Source organism: Oryzias latipes, chromosome 17, assembly GCF_053564925.1.
Source record: "Oryzias latipes strain Hd-rR chromosome 17, Olatipes_Hd-rR_3.1".
Lineage (NCBI taxonomy): Eukaryota > Metazoa > Chordata > Actinopteri > Beloniformes > Adrianichthyidae > Oryzias > Oryzias latipes.
In genome coordinates, this window is record NC_136253.1 from 3,995,317 (window position 1) to 4,017,541 (window position 22,225).

The following is a 22,225-nucleotide window of genomic DNA, read 5'->3' on the forward strand; positions in this document are numbered from 1 at the left end:
AAACTGCTCTTTAATATATATTTTAAGAACATTTGCTTACTTCACTTAAATTCACAGTAAGTAGAAATGCAGGAAAAAAAATTCAGCTTTTGATCATGAAAATAAGTGACCAACAAGCTTTTTTGTCCATTCACATCTTCATTTCAGAATGTTCTTGATGTTTAAGGAAAAACAAGGAAGGGGGGGCAAACGCAAACTCAGGTTTGATCTCCTGTGTAAATTGTCCATTGTAATCTGTTGTGCCTTATGCATCAAATAATATGGCATAGTGTTTTTGTGTGTGACCCGGAGCTAGGTGACCCATAGACCGGGGCCGGTATGAAGATGTGTGTGCATATGTGTCTTAGAGTTTTGAATTGCTTGGGTAGTCACTGAGGAATGATCTCTGCAGGGAACCGCAGCTGCACATGGACCCGCCTCCTGCACCTGACACTCAGGATGTCATCCACATAGACCAATGATAATGGATCCAGGGCAATATAAAAGAACTTATGTCCCTGCATAGGTAAGGACCTTTGTCACACCATTTCTGATAATCAGGTTGCTCACAAAGCTCTTGTCCTCTTTGCTGTGGATTTTGATGTAAGTGTGACAAAAGACTGGATTAAATAGTTTTGGATTGAAGTCTGGGGCCCCTTGTGGCTACACAGTTTAGGCAGCAGCGTGAAAGGACTTGCTTAGGGTCCCAAACTGGATTGAGCTCATGGCGCCCTGTGGGAACCCAGATTTCCTGTGTGCCAGTTACACTATGGGGTAAGGAATATGTCAAAATGAAACGTAAGATAAAGTTGTGCAAATTCATACTTTGTGCACAACTTTGCAGACAACTGTATAAAACATTTACTTTTACGTTTAACATGTCTGTTGTGAATATGATTTGTCACTGTTTTGAATACGACTTTTTTTTGTCGTGAATGTAAAATTTACACGTGCTAATTGTTCAGATTTGAACAAGGTACAACTGAACAGGGGCGAGCGAGCCCGTCCTGCCTGTACAGGGAATAAATGGCTGGCGAAGCAGGGATTCCCCACCCCGCTTCCCTGCGGCTGCCCTCACCGCCAAGCAGATGGGAGAGGAGTTAGCAGGGAAGCAGACAATCCCTCCGCCGCCTACTCAGGTTTTTTTCATTTTGTTTTATCATTCTCTTTTTATCATCTCTTTTTTTGAAAAACGTTGACTTTTTTACACTTAATAAAAGGGATGTCTGCTGCTCTTTTTTCCTACCAATTCTTGGTCCGGTGCATTGTTTATTCTATCAGCTGTTCTCGCCTGGTAACCAAAAATGTACCAAGACGTTGCTGTTATAATCTTTTTTTTTAATTCAGCGGTGCTAAAGATATTTTCCCTTCCTGGGGATCAATAACATGCTAAATGGTTTAGTTCTGTTTGAGTTTAATAAATAAAGCCCAAAGCTCATGCTCACTCAGTTGAATCTATGTTTCGGGACTCGATGTAAATGTCTGTGACCACATGACATATTTCTGACCTTGAGTTAACGGGGAAATTTCAAACAAAGACAAATCCTCTTCAAAACAGACATGTCAAATGTAAAACTAATTGTTGTATTCATATTTTTTTGTTTGATTTGTGCACAATGTTTGAATTTATGCATACGTTTCTAATTGACAATTATCTTACCCCATACTACATCCAGCCAACTGAGCCATTCAGCTGCTTGCTACAACAGAATATTAATGTAAATATCAATTAGAAACCTGCATGCCTTTTTATACTTACAATTAGTTTATTTAAAGTGGAACAAACTCATATTACCTAATCTCTCAAAGTTGATTCTAATCTGTGGAGATACTCATTCATTCAGGGAGAATTCATAGCAGTTCCTGTTAGACAGTAGCTGTGCCTAAAATAGAAGTTGTCAGACAGTAATGTGCAATGACTTTTATTAAACACTTAAATTAGTCATATTTGACCATTTAAGAGATAAAGAGAGGATTTTGCCTATTTAACAAACGACTGGAAATAAACAGGGATTTTCTGGCAAATAGGAAAAGTTACAACTGGTCAGAAAAGTTCCAGGACATTTAGCATGCATATCTAAATGTGGCATTAAATATAAATTCACATCAACTTTATTATTATATGTAAAAAGAACACCTCAAGGTGCTATATATAAAACAAAAACACCAAACCTGCACATGCAATAAAATAATGCCCTCATAATAAAATACACAAAAACATACACAAATAAAAGAGAAATAATTATAAAAAGCTAAAGAAGAGATAACCCAGACATGTAAAGGGTCAGCAAACAAAAACTAGTTGACATGTTTGTCAGATATAATGACATTTTCTTATAATTGTATGGAAGTTTTTCTCAGATTCTGAATTTTTTCAACCTTTGCATTTTGTTTCTGAATTTTTTTGAAGCCTTGATATTCAAACAGCAAAATGTTATGCCCCGAAATATTACTTTCTACCTAAAATATTTCCGTATTTTTAATTTCGAGACTCAACATTTCTATGGTCCAGATGTGAAAAAAAAATGAAATGGGAAAGAAGTAGCTTTAATTGTCTCACTAGAACAACTAGAACACATCGATATCCAGCCAATCAAATCGTGACGTCAGCGTTTGCTACGTTCTACTGAAGGCCAAGAAGGAAGCAAACTGGGCTGGTGGTTCATCGGTGAGTAAATAATGCTTTATATCACTCTATTATCTTCTCATTGACATCGTTTAATAGAGCACAAAAACGTGCATCTTTTGTTGTTGTTTTAGTTTTTTACTTTCCATGCCATGAACTATGTTTTTGTGGTAAGATAATAATCACAGTCATCACGGTGAAACTGTGCAGCTTACTTCACTTGGTCACATTGGCCAGACATTTAACTCTGGTGTGTGTAAAAGAAACAATACGTGTGTCATTCGTTCATCTGTTTTTCAACTTAAGATCAAAAACAAAACAACGATTTACATATCGTTCATCTGATTTTCAAATTAAAAAAAAAATGATAAAGATTTTTTTATTTTCCCGTCGCGTTAGCTTTTCTGCTAACGTGATGGGAGTGACCCCGGATAGCCAGATAGCAAGTACCATCTCCTTATTTATATTTTTTAATTTATTTATTTTAACTGGGCAGACAGATGAGAGCTGAAGGCCTCTTGTGTTGGACATATTTTATTTTTACAACAGCGGTTATGAATTTTCTGACAAACCAGAGGTATGTCTGAATAAACCCCTTTTGTAATCGAGGCCAAACTTTATTCGTTTTAATCATATTTGAAAATTTATTGTGTTGGACCAGACGGAAAAGGAAAGAAGGGAAGAAAAGAGAGAGGGATGTTAGAGAGGGGGGGTAGAAGGGTGATTATAAGGGGGGGGGGGGGGGGGGGGGGGACAAGAAGCAGCATAAAGCAACAAGTTGCTGGATGTTTATCGATACGGTCAGGTTCAGATGTAATACAAATCTAGAAGGGGCGGGGCCTGTCCACACACACTCAAATGTTATAAACACACCTGTTGGCAGAAAAAATGTCCACATGTCAACATGTACACAATACAGATAGTGTTCAAACATGCACACTTATGCCTTCAAACCAACTAGTGTGAAATATTTAATTCTATCACACAAAGTGTTTGTGCAAAGGTGAGCTAACACCTGTGCTCAGGTGAGTGTTTATGTTCTTCTAAAATGGATGGAGGAATGTGAAAAGAAGGAGGGTCAGCAGGGTTTATGACATCCACCCACGATTCTAAATGTTCTACTTAACTTTGCCATCAACAACTATTATGCAAACTCTAATACAAAGAAATACAAAAACATTTCTAATAGATCTGAAATGTTACTGAACTCACAAAAAGCAGATCAAGTATCTTTTTCATCAGTAGGATTGGATATGTAAAAAAAATAAAGATATTTCCAAGAACTTCACAACCATCAACATGAAAAAGTAAGTTTTTTTTTTATTTTTTAAATCTTTTGTTAAATATGAGACAAGAGCCGGTTTAACTCGTGCTGGTTTGCGGCGCCTTCCGTCCGTGAAACCAGGGTTTGACTCCGGGCTGCTCCCTGTTCCCTTTTCTACTTCTGTGCCGGTCCCAAGCCCGGTTGCTTTGAGAAGGTTGCGTCAGGAAGGGCATCCGGTGTAAAACATTGCCAAGTTTACTATGCGACTTGTTCGCTGTGGCGACCCCTGTTGGGTAAAGCCGAAAGAGAAAGAAGTTAAATTATGAGACAAGACCTGAATAACTTAATGCAAGTACATTCTGTGATGGGGCTTTTATTGCATGTACAATTCTATTAATATTAGTTTATTTAATAATGGTCATTTACATTTTTCCACTATTGAACAGCGTTGTGATCAGCTGTAATATTATTATCAACTTTAAAACTTGTTCACAGTTCATATTGACTTTTTTTTTTTTTTTTTCATATTGACATTTGGCAGAACAGAAAGTAAGTCTGAGTTGAATTTGACCTCGCTTGGTTATTATTCAACAAACTGAACTTGTAACTTAATAAATGTCAGCCCAAAAACAAGACCAAAAAACCTGCTCTACGGTCATAAACATGTGCAACAGCTTGTGGATCAGCTTGGCACTTTTCCACTCGTGCATGCACTCACGTTCCATTCACAGACGCTCATGTCATCCCACTCAAGTTTCAAAACAAAGGCTCAATGCTGTTTTGTGTCACCTCTGGCAAATTACGTTTTTTGTCGTACTTTTTTGTTCCACTGTTGTGGGGACAGCATTCATTTAAATCACCAGTTCATGAAGGCTGATGCAAAAAAAGTGGCAGTATTTAGATAGGTGGGTGGGGTCACAGTAACAGGGTTGTGTGAATAGACCCTTTCTTTATAACGCCACAGGGTAGAAAAGATCATTGTGAGAAGAGCTGATCACTCAAACCTGTTTTTTTTTTTCAAATTCTAAAAATACTAGCAGACGACAGATCAAGTACTTATTGTTGTTAAAACCCCGGATGCCACTGTCTTTCCCTCCACGTGCCAACGGTGGCGGGTTACCGACTCCTAATCTAGACATTTCCATTCACCATTAAAAGTACACATAATTAGTTCATTCAGGAGAAAATGATGTATATGCCCTTGTACTGTTGTGTGACAGTACCTCAATTTCATTGTACTTTGTGCTAAGTATGGTTGTGCAATGAAAATAAAGATTTGTCTTAAGTTTTCACTTGTCACTATTTTGTGGTTTGCTGTTTATGGCACCTAGAGTTTACTAAATTGGTTTATCATTTTTTAAACATTCCTGTTTGTGTGCAGGTCATTGGGCTTGTCACAAGGCAAACTAAGCAGCTGAGACAAGGACTTAAGGAGACTCCAGTGTGGACAGTGCTTACTAAGTGACATGAAACTGCAGCCTTGATTTTTCCAAGTGAAGGAACAGGCGAGATTTGTCCTGTTGTACATTAGGTTGAGTAATATGCTAGTTTTCTTCAATAAATGTTTCACGAAGCATCATAAAATATTTCAGAAGTGTTTTTGTTGAGTAAGGATCGGTGACAGATTCTTCGGCCGCGGGGGGGGGGGTCTCCTTATTTGGGTATTTGCGGGTATCTCTGGTCCCTCACCTCTGAGAATAAGGGGGGGAATACTGAACACTAAAGTTAAAACGGCCCCAACATGTTTAACACTTTTATCCTATTACATATATTTGTTCAACGCATCAATTGGCCAAAGGAGGAGGAAGATGATGATTGATCTGCTGAAACCAAAACCCACATCTTAGGGTATCTTCAGGAGTTCATTAAAAATGGTAAGTTTACCTTTCATCTATGGAAGTGCTATAAAAGTTGTGTTTGGCTGTTACTAAATTGAATTTATACAACAATCTCAATTCCAGGAAGAAAAAAATAATTATGTTACTCTTATCAGTTGAGTAAGTGTGATTACATCAGTTAAATACATACTTGTCCAAACTAGCCTTAAAGCTAGACTGACTTTCAGTTGGTAATCTGGTAAAGTTGGTAAAGTTGCTTTTGTTTGACTAATAAACTGAAACTAATTTACTGAAAAGTAATCCCTTTTCTGGATTTTGCTCTTTTTAATCCTCACAGGAACAGCAGGTGAACTGATGAACCTGGCAAAATACTGGATGGGATGGGAGATTTTGACGAAGAGCCTTTAGAGATCGTCAGAAGCAGCTATCCCACAGCCTCCACCTGCTATGAGACCTAGAAAATTCCAGGTCATTACAAAGACTACACATCTTTCAGATGTGATCTCCTTGCCTGTATTGGGACATGTCATACAGGATTTGGGCTCCTGTGAATTCATGGTTTTATTTTACTGTTCTTGTAAATACATTGAGTTTTCTGCTCTCAAATAAACCACTGATGCAAAAAGATGTTTATGTATTTTTGTTTTATTTAATTTTTGGTAATGAAAAGGTTTTAAAGTCACACTGTGGTCGTTTTTGTTTGTTTGTTTTTTGTTGTGTAAGGACTTTTTCCACATTAGTGTTCATCTAAAACTCTTGTATATTAAAAATACACTAATAACTAATTTGTTTGACACATTTTTAAATTATTTTTCAGCTTTCCTCACTAGCCTCTTCACAGAATGTTTTTTTCCCCTTATTGTGGAAACAAATAATCCCAAAACTAAACAGCTGCAAAAAAACATCCCAGCCAAAAGAGTCTAATTCCGCTCTTAGGTCAACAGCACTTCTTAAAGCTGCCATTTGTTCATCTGTTAGTGGGCTGTTGGAAGTTTGGCCCAATACATCTGAATAGTCCTGATGTGGAAGTCCACTCTCCTCCCACTCAATATGGGGAATCTTCATGTCCTGAGGAACACAAGCCACACAAAGAAATAAATAGTAAAGAGCAAACAAACCAGCATCATAAACTATTCGATATATTTGTACTCTCGGTTCTTGAAGGACGAGTATCCCAACAGTGTCCAGGTCATCCTGTAGAAACACACAGTGGCAGCAGAAGAGGTGTTGAACGCTGGAAGCCCTCTTCCTCAAGTTGGTGGAGAACATTGTAGTAGATGCTGGTCACAGCAACCCACAGATCTCTCCAAAGCAGCTCAATCTTGGTACATTATGAAAACAGTGATTCAGTAAATTCAGAACGTAGCAAACGCTGACATCACGATTTTTTCACGATTTGATTGGCTGAATATCGATGTGTTCGTACTGTAGATTGACTAGTTGTTCCAGTGAGACAATAAAAGCGACCTGTTTCCCATCGAAATTTTTGTCATCGAATTTCTGAGCCATCAAAATGTTGAGTCTCGAAAATAAAAGTACTGAAATATTTAAGATAGAAAATAATGTTTTGTGGGAAATTTTTTTTGCTGTTTTATTAATTAAAGCTCCAAAAAAATTCAGAAAAAATGCAAAGGTTTAAAATAGTCAAAGAAAATTCAAGGGTTAAAAAAATTCAGAATCTGATGGAACAGAAAAAACTTCCATATAATTGCTACAATTCTCTTTACCCTTATGCTAGAATTTGCCACAAACAATTGTGCAATACATCTTAGAAAAAAGTATACAGATTTAAAGACTGAATGTAAAAGTAAACACACATGTTAAACATAAATACCAAATATTACAAATAAAAGATTAAATTGTTCACTGTTTAAAAAAATGTGAAAACAATTTTTTTAACCTTTTGTTTTTTTAAATAAACTATTCTGTTTTTTTCTGCTTGTTTACATTAAATAGAAGCTTTGTAGGCTAGTGCCAGTGGGTGCTGTCCATTACAAACACACATGAACGCGCACACAGAAACACACACATTATGAAAATATCACATTGGAAACTTACTATGAAACAGAAATGGTACAATGATCCATTTTGTGAGGGTTCAGGCACTGAAAGGCAATCAGGTGAGGTTTCTGCTTTACTTTGGGTTTCTCTAGTTGTTTAACAATTTAACCAGTAAATCCAGATAATTTTAAAGAAAACATCTAAATTAAACAAAATCCTCCATGACACAGATCAATGAACAGGGAGGAATGTTTAATGAAAGGGATCATTTTTAGAGTTTAATATTTTTCTGAGAGGTCTGGTAAGACTGTCTCACTTTCCTTCCCTGACTGCCACATGAATGATCCAAATATGTTTTTCCTCAGACAAGATGAGCTCTCAAGTCAGACTGAGGCTGCTCCCAAGTGCCAGGTGTTTGTACGACAAACTCATTCAGGTAAAAGTGTCACATCTGAAATCCAGGCAGGTGGTCCGCATTAAAGCCAGCTCGACTGATGAAAGAGGAGTTCTGTTCAGCTCTTCAGCCACTTACAGGGCTGATGGAAATGGAGAGATTGACCTGGTCAGAGACGCCTCACTCAGCGGGAGCTACGTTGGAGTTGAACCGATGGGTCTACTGACGACGCTGAAACCAAACATTGTTAACAAACTTTTTGTTAAGGACAAAGCTTTAGAGCCACACATGGTGAAGTTCTCTGTGCACGATGAGGAGGAACAGGACCGGATGCTGGCAGAGGCGACCAATGAGAGGTATCTGATGGCAGACGGGGTCAGCCGAGTTTCTGTGGAAGAAGGGAACTTTCATGGAGTTCTTTTTACTCCCCCAGGTATGGATAGTTACCTAACTCACATAACATTCTGTTGGGTTAAAGGAAATCAGTAAAAGGCAATAAAAAAAATTTGTTTTGGGGCTACACGGTGATACAGTGGTTAGTGCTCCTGCCTCACAGAAGTGAGAAGGTAAGAAGGCTTTGGTGTGGAGTTTGTATGTTCTCCTTGTTACTATAAAAGTGCTCAAATGGTCTACATATATTAAAAGAAAAAACTCCCCTCTCACCCTCCGCAGATGGTTTCTCCTCCAAGCTCGGGTCCTCTACCAGGGGCCTGGGAGCTTGAGGGTCTTGCGCAGTATCTTAGCTGTTCGTAGCACTAAGCTTTTCTGGACTGAGGGGTGGCCGAAGGAGGTCGAGGACTAGTGGGCATGGAAGCCACTATCCACGAAGAAACATCCAAGATCCAAGAATACATCAAGCTCAAGGCCCCAACTGACAGTTTGCTCAGTGAATGTCTCAGGCAATGGAGAGCAGAGGATACAGTGCTGGAGGAAAGATCCTCATGGGAGGACAAACCCCTGCATGGGATGTACCACCGGACCATAACTGAAGTGGCTGATATCAAGAAGTCCTACCAATAGCTGGAAAAGGCTGGCCTAGGACAGCAATGAAGCATTTATCCTGGCAGCTCAGGAACAAGCTCTGAGCACCAGAGTGATAGAGGCTCAGATCTGCCATACCAGACAAGATCCAAGGTGAAGGCTGTGCAAAGAGGTGCCTGAAACAATCCAGCATATAACTGCAGGGTGTAAGATGGAGCAGGTAAAGCATACATGGAGCGCCACAATCAAGTGGCTGGAATAATATACAGGAACATGTGTGCAGAATATGAACTGGAAACCCCAAGGTCAAAATGTGAAAATTGTAAAAGACCCTTTGGGACTTCCAGATCCGGACTGACAGGATGGTAATGGCGAACCAACCAGACGTTGTAGTGGTGGATAAAGAACAGAGGAAGGCCGTGGATGTGGCAGTCCCAAGCGATGGGAACATCAGGAAGAAGGAACATGGTCTGGATCAGTGGCCAGAGCTTGCTGGATGGCGGTTTCGATCTCCCAGGAGAGACTGGCAAGCACACAGGAGGGAGGGAGGTTGGGGCTTAAGGAGGTCTCTGGTATGGAGGCGGGAGAGGGCGTCAGGCTTAACGTTACGTGACCCAAGGCGAAAGGAAACAGAAAAATTAAACCTGCTAAAAAACAAAGCCCAATGGGCCTGACGAGGGTTGAGTTTTTTGGCTGAACCGATATTTTCGAGGTTCTTATGATCTGTCCAGACTATAAAGGGAAGTTCGGCACCCTCCAGCCAATGGCGACATTCTTCCAGGGCCAATTTAATGGCCAGCAATTCCCTATTACCAACGTCATAATTGCGTTCAGAGGGAGACAGTATGTGGGAAAAGCATGCACATGGGTGAAGCTTCCCATCAAGAGTGTGTTGGGAGAGGAACGCCCCCACCCCGGTATCAGAGGCATCCACCTCCACCACAAACTTTCGAGAGGGATCAGCTTGGGCCAACACACGGGCAGAGGTGAACCGGGTCTTAAGGAGGTTGAAGCCGTCCTCCGCTTCCTGGCTCCACGAAAAAGGAGTCTTGGGAGATGTATGGGATGTTAGGGGCGTACAATGCTGCTGAAGTTGTGCATGAAGCGACGATAGAAATTGGAAAAACCAAGGAAATGCTGAAGGCCTTGACGGGAGGTTGGTCGGGGCCATTCCTTAGTGGCAGCGACCTTAGCGGGATTCATGTTAACATGACCCTTTTCAATAACGAAACCTAGTAATGAGATCTTGGGGACATGGAATTCACATGTTTCCGCCTTGACGTAAAGTTTATTTTCGAGGAGTCTTTGGAGGCCTATATGCACATGTTGGAAATGGGAATAAAGAGAGGGGGAATAGATAAGACTGTCGTCCAGGTAGACGAACATGAACCGATTAAGAAAGTCTCTGAGCACGTCATTTACGAGGGCCTGGAATACTGCTGGTGCATTGGTTAACCCAAAAGGCATCACCAGGCACTCAAAGTGGCCTAAAGGTGTGTTGAATGCTGTCTTCCATTTGACTCCCTCCCGTACGCGCACAAGATGGTAAGCATTACGGAGATCCAATTTGGTGAAAACCGAAGCTCCCTGGAGATACTCAAAGGCTGAATTTGATAACGGCAAGGGGTATTTGTTCTTTACAGTGATTTTATTAAGTTGACGGTAGTCGATACAGGGATGGAGAGACTTGTCCTTCTTCTCCACAAAGAAAAAAACAGCTGCCAGGGGGGAAGAGGATGGTCGGATTATGCCTTCAGCGAGGGACTCCTTGATGTACTGTTCCATGGCTGTGAGTTCTGGTTTGGAAAGACTATACAGTTTGGATGAAGGTAAGGTGACACCAAGGAGAAGATCTATGGCAATGTCATAGGGTCTATGAGGGGGAAGGGCGGAAGCCTTTTTTTACTGAACACCGCTGCAAGGTCATAATACATTGGTGGAACGCCAGACAGATCTGGGGAAACAGGTGGCAAATTAGTAGATTGGATCAGAAAGAGCAGAGCGGAGACAGGTGGAGTGGCAATAAGGACTCCAACTTATTATGCAATTTGTCTGCCAATCAATGTGAGGATTATGTAAACTAAGCCATGGATGACCCAAAATTATCTGGCAGGAAGTGGCCTTAAAAACATAGAACTGGAGAGATTCACAGTGGTTGTCTGAAAAACATAACAACAGGATAGTCTGGTGCTGAATCAGAATAAGAGTTTGTCCGTTAACTGCACTGACCTTTAAGCAGGGGTCCAGGGGGAGGAGAGTTAGTCCGGCTTCAAGGGCCAGGTTCCTATTGATGAAGTTTCCCTCAGCCCCGGAGTTTATTAGGGAGGATATGGATCAGGACCAGGAACCAAATGAGAGAGAGAACAGGAATTCAGTTCTAGCTGGGGTTTGAAAGTCGGAATCAGCGCCCTTCAGTGTCCCCATAATCACTGAAGGGCTCTCTCTTTTGGCTTGAGGGGGCAGACTGCCACTTGGTGTTTTTTACTGCCACAGTAAAAACATTCTCCTCTGGTCCAACGCTCCTCTCTTTCCTTTGGTGTTTAACACATCCTTCCTAGCTGCATCGGTTCCTCAGGGGTTAATGACTGAGCAGGAAACTCGGCAGAAGGAAAACCAGAAGGGGGCGTGACCGGACGTGTCGTGGGTCTCGGGAAGGCTGGCTGGGACTTGTAGTTTCGTGAGCTGCGGCACTCACGGACGCTGTTATCAATTCGAATGGAAAGTGTAATCAGACTCAAGGGAGGCCGGTTTATCATAATGCAACAGTTCATCTATGATTGAGTCTGTTAATCCATTATAGAACACTTCCTGTACGGCTCGCGTGTCCCAACCTGCTTCAGTGGCTAGGATGCAGAAGTCAGCAGAGTACTCAGCCACAGAGCGTCTATCCTGTTGGAGACTGAGCAGTTTCCGGGAGGAGTCGTGGTATTTTTTTGGTGTTTCAAACACTTCTTTGAAATGCCCCAAAAAGGCTTGAAAAGACAATGGAGCGGAGCTGCGATTAGCCAAGAAGGCTAATGCAGTATGGGTGAGGAACTCACAGGAAGCTGCTGAGGAGGAGGAGCAGCTGAAGACGAAGGTAGGTGTGTCGCATCAGCGATGGTTTGAAGCATGGATTGGAGTGTGCTAATTGCTGCGAGATGGTCTGTTGATTGTTAGACAGAGCGTTGTTCATCTGTCCTTGTTGGTCCAGGGTGGAGGCATGGGTAGACAGAGTCTGGTTAATGGGGTCTGAGCCTGCTGGGTGCATATTTGGTCAGTCCGTTCTGTTAGAGTTAATGAGGCTGGACCCCGAAGCAGGACAGAACAGAGATGGTAGATGAGAAAGAGTCTTTATTCAGTCCGAGTGGTGGTGGGGGGGAGTTCTGGCTTTGACAGCTGGATCCTGGACGGCAGATGAGATCAGAGGTGAGGAAGACGCTGGAGCCAATTTCTGAAAGAGCAGACAAACAGTGGATTAAGGTTCTTGGCATAGGCATAGGCACAGAATCGGCTTAGACGAGGTCTAGAGCTTAGCATGGGTCAATACTCTACCGCTGAGAGCAGACGGATTGACATCGGCTGGATGGTGAGGAGTCCATAAATAGGCTGAAGGTTGATGAGGAGACTGGAAACAGGTGAGGCGATGATTCCCCGGTAGGAGTGGGAAGAGACCATAATCCTAACACACGCATGCATTGCGAGAACATGCAAACTCCACACAGAAAGGTCCCCCATTGGTGTTCTGTTCCAGGTCCCCCAGGCGGGACTTGTATTGTGGGCCTATTCGATTTGACTTGACAGATCCAGTTTGATAAAATAGGAATCGCTTAAATGACAATTTTTCTTGTTTGAATCATCAAAACCATCAAACACTAAACAAACTCCATAGAAGAATTAGTATGTTGGCAAATAATTATTTTATGGGCAGAACCCACATGCTCAGCTCTCTTGCTAATGCCACACTGGCGTTATCCTTACTAACGTGGTTCCATTCAAAATGAGTGATAAACAGGCTTTCAAATAGTAAAACATGAAACTTGAAGATAGATGCAGTAACCCTTGTGCTATCCTAGGCACTTTAACATTGGGAGTTGGGTCATCTAGACCCACTGGACAGAGCTCTGAACCTTTTTTCTTCAATGATTTGTGATCTTCACTGGTGTCCATGGATTACATGAAATCTTTCCACCTTTATCCACCTTTGTCATGGTAGGAATCACATGTCAATGCAAGGGTGGGTTCATCTAAGATAGCACAAGGGTTTTAAAACAGTGTACATCGTTTAAAAAAAAAATACCAAAAAAAAAAAAATCACAACTATTTTCAAAGCACCTTTTCTGTTTCTTGTAGGAAAAGGTCCATTCCCTGCTGTGTTGGATCTGTGCACCATGATGTCAGAGAAAAGAGCAGCTCTGCTGGCCGATAAAGGATTTGTGGTTCTCACGCTTCCAATCACTCTTAAAAAAACAGATAACTTGAAAATGATACACCTGGACCCTTTTGAGGAAGCAATTAATTTCTTGCTGCAACAACCAAAGGTAACAAATTTCATCTAATAATGACTCACATGTTGGAAAGTATTTCAAACCAATGAGGAACAGTGTGATCTTGGAAATATAGAGTTACATTAACATATGAATGTTATTAATTTGACATTAAATGTGTGACTAGTTTTTAATAATAATAATGGGTTCGATTTATCTGCACTTTTCCAGATGCTCAAAGTTCTTACAAAGTGTCCATTATTCATTCACTCCTCATTCAGACTTGGTGATGACAGAGGCATGGCTGCCAGTTCACTCCCACGGCCCCTCTGACCATCACCAGGACATTCATACACATTCACACACCAGTGGAGTCACACTGGAGGCAGGGAGGGTTAAATGTCTTGCCCAAGGACACAACGACAGTCGACTGAGGGGAGCGGGGATCGAACTGCTGACCCTTCAATCCTTTGACAACCTGCTCAACCACCCGTGCCACTGTTACTGTGTGTTTTAAAAACCCTCCAAAAATATTTGGTAACACTTTATATTAAGATTCCTTAACAAGCTTTGTTAACACATTAACAAGCATTATAAATGAATTTATATGGTGTTAGTAAGACATTTATTAGTACAATAAGTCTAATAAGGTTTATTAAATTACTTAGTTAACACATTTACAAGCATTATTATTAGGATGTTTTCAAGATGCTAATGATGCATTTACTGATATTTTAGGTGCCTAACAAATGTGTCAGTGTTAATAAGCTTAATAAGATTTATTAACAACCTTTGTTAACAAATTAAGAAGTATTTTTATTGTTTGGGGTTTTAGTAAGATATTTATTAGCATTATGGACACCTGACACAAGCTGAAGTGTTCATAAGCTTAATAAGTTTTATTAACTAACGTAACAAATTAATAGACTTTATTAATGTGTCAGATGCTAGGAAGATATTTATTAGCATTATAGATGTCTTGCAAATACCTGAAAGTGTTAATAAGATTTATTAACATCTAAAGTCAGACCATTGTCTTCTGAATCCATATTACTAAACTGCTTATAAGCTTTACAAATGTATTAAATAACTTTGTTAATAGTTTATTAATTGTTTTGCAGCACCCCATCTAAAGTGTGGACGTTTTTTACCACAAACAACCACAAATCATAAAGATTGTAAAAAGAACTTTAGTTTATGACATTAAAACACACTAAACATACACAAATCGTTCTGTAAAAGATATATAAAAAATTTAATTCAGACAAATAAAATTTTTTTAAAATATATATACTGGTGTTGGATGACTAGCATCATAGCTAATAAAGATAAAGTATTAGCATCTATCCTGAGTGAAACATTCATTGCAAATCCCATCACCAGGAGACAGTTCTCTGCCTTCAACCACTGTTTCCTTGCTTCAAAGTCCACAAGAAAGTTGCACAAGCCAGTAATTTTTGAAGAACGAAGACAATAAACCTAAAGGAGCCATTCTAAAGCTAACACGCTAACCTGCCCATCTTTGATTATGAATCAAAGATGGGCAGGTTAACTAATGTCACCATTGGGTAATGAATCTGTCAATCAAACTCATCAGCAAAACAGGCGTGCTCACTTTCAGCCAATTGAATGGCCTCTTTGACTTTGCTTTCACACAGGTGACGAAAAAAAGCCCCGCCCATCTTTGATTCTGTACCGGTCGGTCGTTAGCGTGTTAGCTTTAGCATGGCTCCTGTAGGTTTATTGTCTTCGTTCTTCAAAAATGACTGGCTTGTGCAACTTTCTAGTGGACTTTGAAGCAAGGCAACAGTGGTTGAATGCAGTTGGCATTGAATGCAGAGAACTGTCTCCTGGTGATGGGATTTGCAATGAATGTTTCACTCAGGATAGATGCTAATACTTTATCTTTATTAGCTATGATGCTAGTCATCCAACACCAGTATATATATTTTAAAAAAAATATATTTATCTGAATTAAATTATTATATATCTTTTACAGAACGATTTGTGTATGTTTAGTCTGTTTTAATGTCATAAAGTTCTTTTTACAATCTTTATGATTTGTGGTTGTTTGTGGTAAAAAACGTCCACACTTTAGATGAGGTGCTGCAAAACAATTAATAAACTATTAACAAAGTTAATTAATACATTTGTAAAGCTTATAAACAGTTTAGTAATATGTATTTAGAAGACAATGGTCTGACTTTAGATGTTAATAAATCTTATTAACACTTTCAGGTATTTGCAAGACATCTATAATGCTAATAAATATCTTCCTAGCATCTGACACATTAATAAAGTCTATTAATTTGTTACGTTAGTTAATAAAACTTATTAAGCTTATGAACACTTCAGCTTGTGTCAGGCATCCATAATGCTAATAAATATCTTACTAAAACCCCAAACAACAATAATACTTCTTAATTTGTTAACAAAGGTTGTTAATAAATCTTATTAAGCTTATTAACACTGACACATTTGTTAGGCACCTAAAATATCAGTAAATGCATCATTAGCATCTTAAAAACATCCTAATAATGCTTGTAAATGTGTTAACTAAGTAATTTAATAAACCTTATTAGACTTATTGTACTAATAAATGTCTTACTAACACCATATAAATTCATTTATAATGCTTGTTAATGTGTTAACAAAGCTTGTTAAGGAATCTTAATATAAAGTGTTACCTATTTGTTTAAATCACAATTTCTTCCAGGGTATGTAAAATTAAGAGCACAACTGTACCTCGGTTGTTACTAGTATTATTTGAGTTTCTGTTGCGTATCTATCTGCTGGAACCAGTCTGGATATTTCAACTTTGGCATTTCTGGCCAAAGAACTGGATAATTAACATGAACTATTATCACTGGATAATTTCCCTTTTTTGGACCACTTTCTGTAAACCCTAAAGATGGTTGTGCATGAAAAAGTAGATCACTAGTTTCTAAAATACTCAGATCAGCCCGACTGGCACCAACAACTATGCCACGTTCAAAGTCACTTAAATCACCTATCTACCCCTTTCTGATGCTCATTTTGAACTGTAGCAGATTAGAGATTTGTGTTAACAAGCAGTAGGACGAGTGTGTCTAATTTAGTGACTAGTGTTTTTTTGGGGTCTTCTTTCTTTGTTTTGATTGCTTGAAATGTACAAATTCTAAAAGAAAATGCACCTGTCAGAACTGTAACATAGAGATTACTCCCACGTGTGAGAGATAAGTACACAAGTCAAGATTTAAAAAAAAATAATAAAAATGATTATTCTTCCTGCAAGGGATGTCCCGCTCTGGGTTTTTTTGGCCCCATCCTGATTCACATTTGACTTTGAGAATTTGGTGATACAGAATCCCAATCTAATACTTTGGTAAAACATTTTCAAAAATTGAAAACAGCAAAAAAAAAAAAAAAAATGGTTGGCCCCTATTTTTATTTTATTCACACTCTGTTGTCATTTACAAATTAAACAGTGTGCTTATGTGGAATAATTTGAACAATCAGATAAAAAACGAGTAAAACATTCTTAACTAATAAATAGTAGAAATTGGTGATAAGTAGTCATGTGAGAAAGTATGGTCACTTTAGCTTTAATATCTTCAGAGTTATTGGACATATTTGATCATATTTGGTTTAGTTCTTGTCAAAAATTCTTATAACTTAAAAGCAATGAGTTTCCGTTAACAGCAACAGTCCCTTGGCAGCTGTCTCATTGCCATTTCTTTTTTGGTGTTACAGAGAGAGCCAGTCTTATTAAAAGAAACAAAAACCTGATCTTTTTGATTCAGAAAGGTCTTCGTAGGTCGTTCTTTGAATCAAGGCATAACCTGAGACACTTGCTGTCAATTTGAAATCTTTATCAAAAGACTTATTGAGCCAGGAATCAGAGTCTGTGACAGTTTAGCTAAATGTTTTTGTGCACCTCTTGCTGAAACTAGTGCAGTATTCTGCTGTGCTTTACAAAAAATAAAATAATGTGATTGTTCATTATATGCAGAATTCAAATAGAGTATTTATCCATTAGGCTTGAAATCCACTGATCATATTAAAAGGGAATAAAATATATTTCCGATCTATGATCAGGATCCGATTTCATTCGAGTCTGCAAACTACCTGATTAGGCCTGATTTTCCATTGATTGGGTTGTGACAGCCTCACTTTGTGCCATTAACCCTCGTGCTATCCTAGGCATTTTAACATTTGGAGTTGGGTCATTTAGGTCATTTTTCCATCACCTATTTTTAGCTATTTTGGGTAGAAATTACTTTATTATTATTTTTTATTAATGCTGTATTTTAGCAATATAATTGGTTCAGGTTGTAAAAGAATATCCATGTCTGTTTCACAGTCATGTTACAATATATGGTTTAGCACGTTGGCCCTGAAGTACCCAGAAGTCAAAAAGCAAAACTAACAATAAAAAACATTGAATTGTTGAAACCAAAACAAAATTTCAGAAACCAAAACACAATCACGAAAAAAAAAGTTTCCAGTTTCTTCTTTTGCTTAGTTTTTTAACATTTCCTTTTGATTTCACCTAAGAGTTTTAAATATTGTTGAAAAGTGTTTCTGAGATGTCATGGAAGGAGCAATTTTGAAATGAGCATGAAAGGCCCTTCTACTGTCCCTAGTGGAATGATGATGAACTACAGGGCAGAAGAACGGACCAAGTTATATACAATGGGTTTTTAGGGGGAGTTTAGATCATCCCAATGAGATAGGGGTCTCATAAGTGTGTTTATCAAATCTCAATGGTTGTAACCCTTGTGCTATCCTAGGCACTTTAACGTTGGGAGTTGGGTCATCTAGACCAGTGTTTTTCAACCAGTGTGCCGCGGCACACTAGTGTGCCGTGGGAGATGGTCAAGTGTGCCGTGGAGAATTGCCCTCATTCACTGATCTAAAAACATTTCCCATCAGGAAATCAGCTCTTTGTTCATCCAAACAGGTCCTGATAAAACACTGAGTAGTTAGGAATATAAACGATCATAAAATACTTTTTTCTTTGTGTTTATTTGATTCTATTAAAGACATTTTGATAAGAATGACGGTAACGCGAAATAGCTGCAGCTATAACTGTGTAAGGGAAAAGTCCCGCAGCTTTTACCGTCTCCACGACTCCACCAATCATTCTTGAAGGCTTAATCACATGTCATCAGTCTGACCAATCAGAAGTGGTTAAAGTCTCCACTTCCTTGTTCCAATTTAGCTCATAACTCAGTCAGTTCAGACAAAAACACCAGCTAAAGCTCGTCTTTAGCGGTGTAGCTTTCCACAGAATCCGGTATCAGACCGTGGAACAAGTGAACAAAACCATGAAGCTCAGAGATGCGAGTCTTTCTGCCGTTTTCTCGCAGTTTTCACACTACATCTCCCATGATGCATTGGCTTAAAGGGACAGCGTCTTGAAAACACAACGAACATACAGTTTGTATGTAACTTAACTTTTATTACATCTTTTAGAAAAACATCTGCAACTTCCTGCTTTTTCTGCCACAATTATCACAAAAATGCACGTCAGATTGCCGGGGGGGGGGGGCTGTAGATCAAAACAGACTATGAGTTTCTGCTTTTTTTTTTTTTTTTGGGATGCTGGTGTGCCGCGGGATTTTTGTCAAGTGTGCCGTGGCTCAAAAAAGGTTGAAAAACACTGATCTAGACCCACTAGACAGTGCTCTGAACCTTTTTTCTTCAATGATTTGTGATCTTCACTGGTGTCCATGGATTACATGAAATCTTTCCATCTTTATCCACCTTTGTCATGGTAGGGGGAACACGTCAATGGAAGGGTGGGGTCATCTAAGATAGCACAAGGGTTATAGATAGTTTTAGCATGAATTGAGTTTTCTCAGGACTACAGTTTTTCTCAAAACTTGGACTAACAAGATCTTCTATATGAAAAAAAGGAAAGCTGCAAATTTGCTTTTTATGCATTTTTACAAATCAGAAAAAACGTTTTAACTTACATGTATATTTTTTATTATCTTTTACATAAATATGGAAAGGCTAATGTGACTTTTTTGTTTGATTATCCAACTTCAGGCCTCCAAAGTTGGATTACTTTGCACTCTCTAGGTAACTGACTGATTGACTGAAATGATTTGGTTTGATGAGGGACTAATTTTTATTGAGTTTACCATTTATTACTGAAAAGTTTTGGCTTTTCAGCGCAAAGCTGCTTTTCTCAACTTTCAAATCTACTGGAAATATGTTAATTGAGTAAACGGTTGAAGAGGCAGTTCAAGAAAACTCAACACTAGAGCTAAAGCTCAGATGTTAAATGGTTAAATATTAAATGTATCAAGTTCAGTTTGATTAATTGCTTGAAATGTTCATTTTATTTATGTGTCTTATCTTCTGCTTTGATTGCAGGTGGGCAGTAAACGGATTGGTATTATTTCAAAATCAAAGTCAGCAGATGTTGCCCTTTCTCTCGCTGCTTTTGTCCCGGGTGTGGAGGCTGTGGTTTGGATTTGTGGCTGTTCAGCCAACACTGTATTACCTCTGTTCTATAAGAAAAAACAAATTCTCCCTGCTTTAATGTTTGACACCAAGAAACTAATTCCTACACAGTCAGGAGCTTTCATTGCAAAGTACGCCATGCATGACCCTCTAAAAGAAGAGAACAGAGCTACTTTAATCCCCATTGAACAAGCAAACACACATTTCCTTTTTGTGGCCTCAGAGGACGACCTTAATTGGGACAGCAACATTTACATGATGGAGATGGAGGAGAGACTGAAGCGTCATGGGAAGAAAAACTTTGAGAGTGTGTGTTATCCAAGAGCTGGACACATGATAGAGCCCCCTTATGGACCGTTCTGCCACTCCAGTTTCCACATGTTTTTAAAAACGGCACTACTGTGGGGGGGTGAACCAAGGGCCCACGTGGCAGCTGAAGTTCACCTGTGGAAGAAGATCCAGGAGTTCTTAAGAAGTCATGTGACTTGTGAAGAATAATGTCAAATGATAGATTTAAATGAAGTGAAAAGTAATTATGACTTTCAACATTGAAGTCATTCTAATTTTCTTGATTACTGTAGCCACATCAATCTACATAGGTATTGTAAATCTACTCTTCTTTTCAAGAGTACAATGGGGAAGAAGTCCCAAAATTACTTAAGCCTCGTCTTTTTAAGACATTTTTATTTTTCCCTTTTTCTATTTGCAATATTTCAAATAAACTGTGTTCTTTTGTGTCAGTGGCTTATTGCTCGTTGACTTCTTTTCAGACACAATCACTGCTTATGCCAAACTTGAGTTTGTATATAAGAGAATGTAATGACATTGCCCAATCTGCGGAAAAATTGGCGAGAGTAGGCGGTGAGATGAAAGTGAACGCTGAGCTGACGCGAGACTGAATGAGAACACGAAGTTGGAGTTGTTTTAACATTTAAATGAGTCTTAATGTGGGTCTACCCCTTAGTATGATCTGTATTGTTATATATTTTATAATTATTTTAATGTTTTGTAATGTATGTGTTTGTAATGTATGCGGCTACAGTCAGGTGTTATCCGGGGGCCAGAGTTGGTGACATCGAGGGGAACCTTAGGATGTTAGCTCAGAATAAGTCCAGGTTCCGTCGAGTCGTGATTCACGCAGGCGGTAATGATGTCCAGTCAGAGGTGGTTAAGTTAAACGTAGCTTCGGTGTGTAAACTGGCTAAGACGATGTCCGACACTGTAATTTTCTCTGGTCCCCTGCCGAACTTAGTCAGTGATGAAATGTACAGCCGCTTTTCATCATTTAACCGCTGGCTTTCTAGATGGTGCCCAGAAAACGGCGTTGGTTTTGTGGATAACTGGAGCGCGTTTTGGGGGAAGCCCGGTCTCATGCGGAGAGACGGCGTCCATCCCACCCGGGACGGTGCCGCTCTTCTTTCTAGAAACATTTCTGCTAGCCTTAGTCTGTTAACCTGACAATCCAGAGACGAGACCCGGGCGCAGAGCAGCAGTGTAAAACGCTCCTCTGAGCCTCCCTTAGGGTAGTGCCGGTGCAAAACCCATGCAGGGAAAGTCAAGCAGGTCCTAGCTTTAGCTTATGTGCTGAAAGACAAATGAAAGGAGCGCGTCATAGAAACCTTAAAGTGACAGACAGCAGTTCTCACAAGCAGAATTATGATGTCATTAAATGCGGTTTATTAAACATTAGATCCATTTCCTCCAAGTCCCTCTTAGTCAACGAGTTAATTACTGATAAAAACCTTAGTCTTTTAGCTTTAACAGAAACTTGGCTCCATCAGGATGACTATGTTAGATTGAATGAAGCAACCCCCCCCCCCCCACTTATGCTAACTATCAGAAATCCAGGATTTCAGGGAAAGGAGGTGGTTTGGCAGTAATATCACAGTCTAGCTTACTTCTCAGCCCTAAAGTTAAAAATGCTTATAATTCATTTGAAAACATCATATTGTCTATAAATCACCCAAACAGGAAAACTCCAAAACCTGTTTTACTCATAATTATTTATCGCCCCCCCGGCCCATATTCAGAATTTTTAACTGAGTTTTCTGACTTCCTATCGACTATTGTCTTAGATTCTGATCAAACTATAATATTAGGGGATTTTAATATTCATGTTGATGACCCCAGTGACTGCCTAGGAAAGGCTTTTGCAGCTTTATTAGATGATGTTGGTTTCACCCAAAGTGTGAATGAACCCACTCACTGTCATAAGCACAC

At 39.3% G+C, this 22,225-nt stretch overlaps 1 protein-coding gene across 3 annotated transcripts; it reads left to right on the forward strand.

Moving 5' to 3' along the window:
- Window positions 1–481: 481 nt before the first annotated feature.
- On the forward strand, window positions 482–20,745 carry LOC144986625 (acyl-coenzyme A thioesterase 5-like). 3 transcript variants are annotated; one of them, XM_078934188.1, is made up of 5 exons: window positions 589–753; window positions 945–1,118; window positions 8,074–8,535; window positions 13,416–13,603; window positions 19,916–20,745. In XM_078934188.1, exons 3-5 carry the CDS (start codon window positions 8,079–8,081, stop codon window positions 20,501–20,503), a joined length of 1,233 nt encoding a protein of 410 aa, XP_078790314.1. In that variant the 5' UTR covers window positions 589–753; window positions 945–1,118; window positions 8,074–8,078; the 3' UTR covers window positions 20,504–20,745. The 3 variants fall into 3 exon arrangements, with proteins under 3 accessions (XP_078790312.1, XP_078790313.1, XP_078790314.1); XM_078934186.1 differs by lacking the exons at window positions 589–753; window positions 945–1,118 and adding an exon at window positions 482–582; XM_078934187.1 differs by lacking the exon at window positions 945–1,118 and having other exon boundaries at window positions 506–753.
- Window positions 20,746–22,225: the final 1,480 nt, after the last annotated feature.

Excerpts from the sequence above, each read along its gene's own strand:
- LOC144986625 (XM_078934186.1), top strand. The coding sequence starts at position 8,079 with ATGAGCTCTCAAGTCAGACTGAGGCTGCTCCCAAGTGCCAGGTGTTTG. Across the intron at positions 8,536-13,415 it reads AGTTCTTTTTACTCCCCCAG|GAAAAGGTCCATTCCCTGCT; the intron begins GTATGGATAGTT and ends TGTTTCTTGTAG. Across the intron at positions 13,604-19,915 it reads TCTTGCTGCAACAACCAAAG|GTGGGCAGTAAACGGATTGG; the intron begins GTAACAAATTTC and ends CTTTGATTGCAG.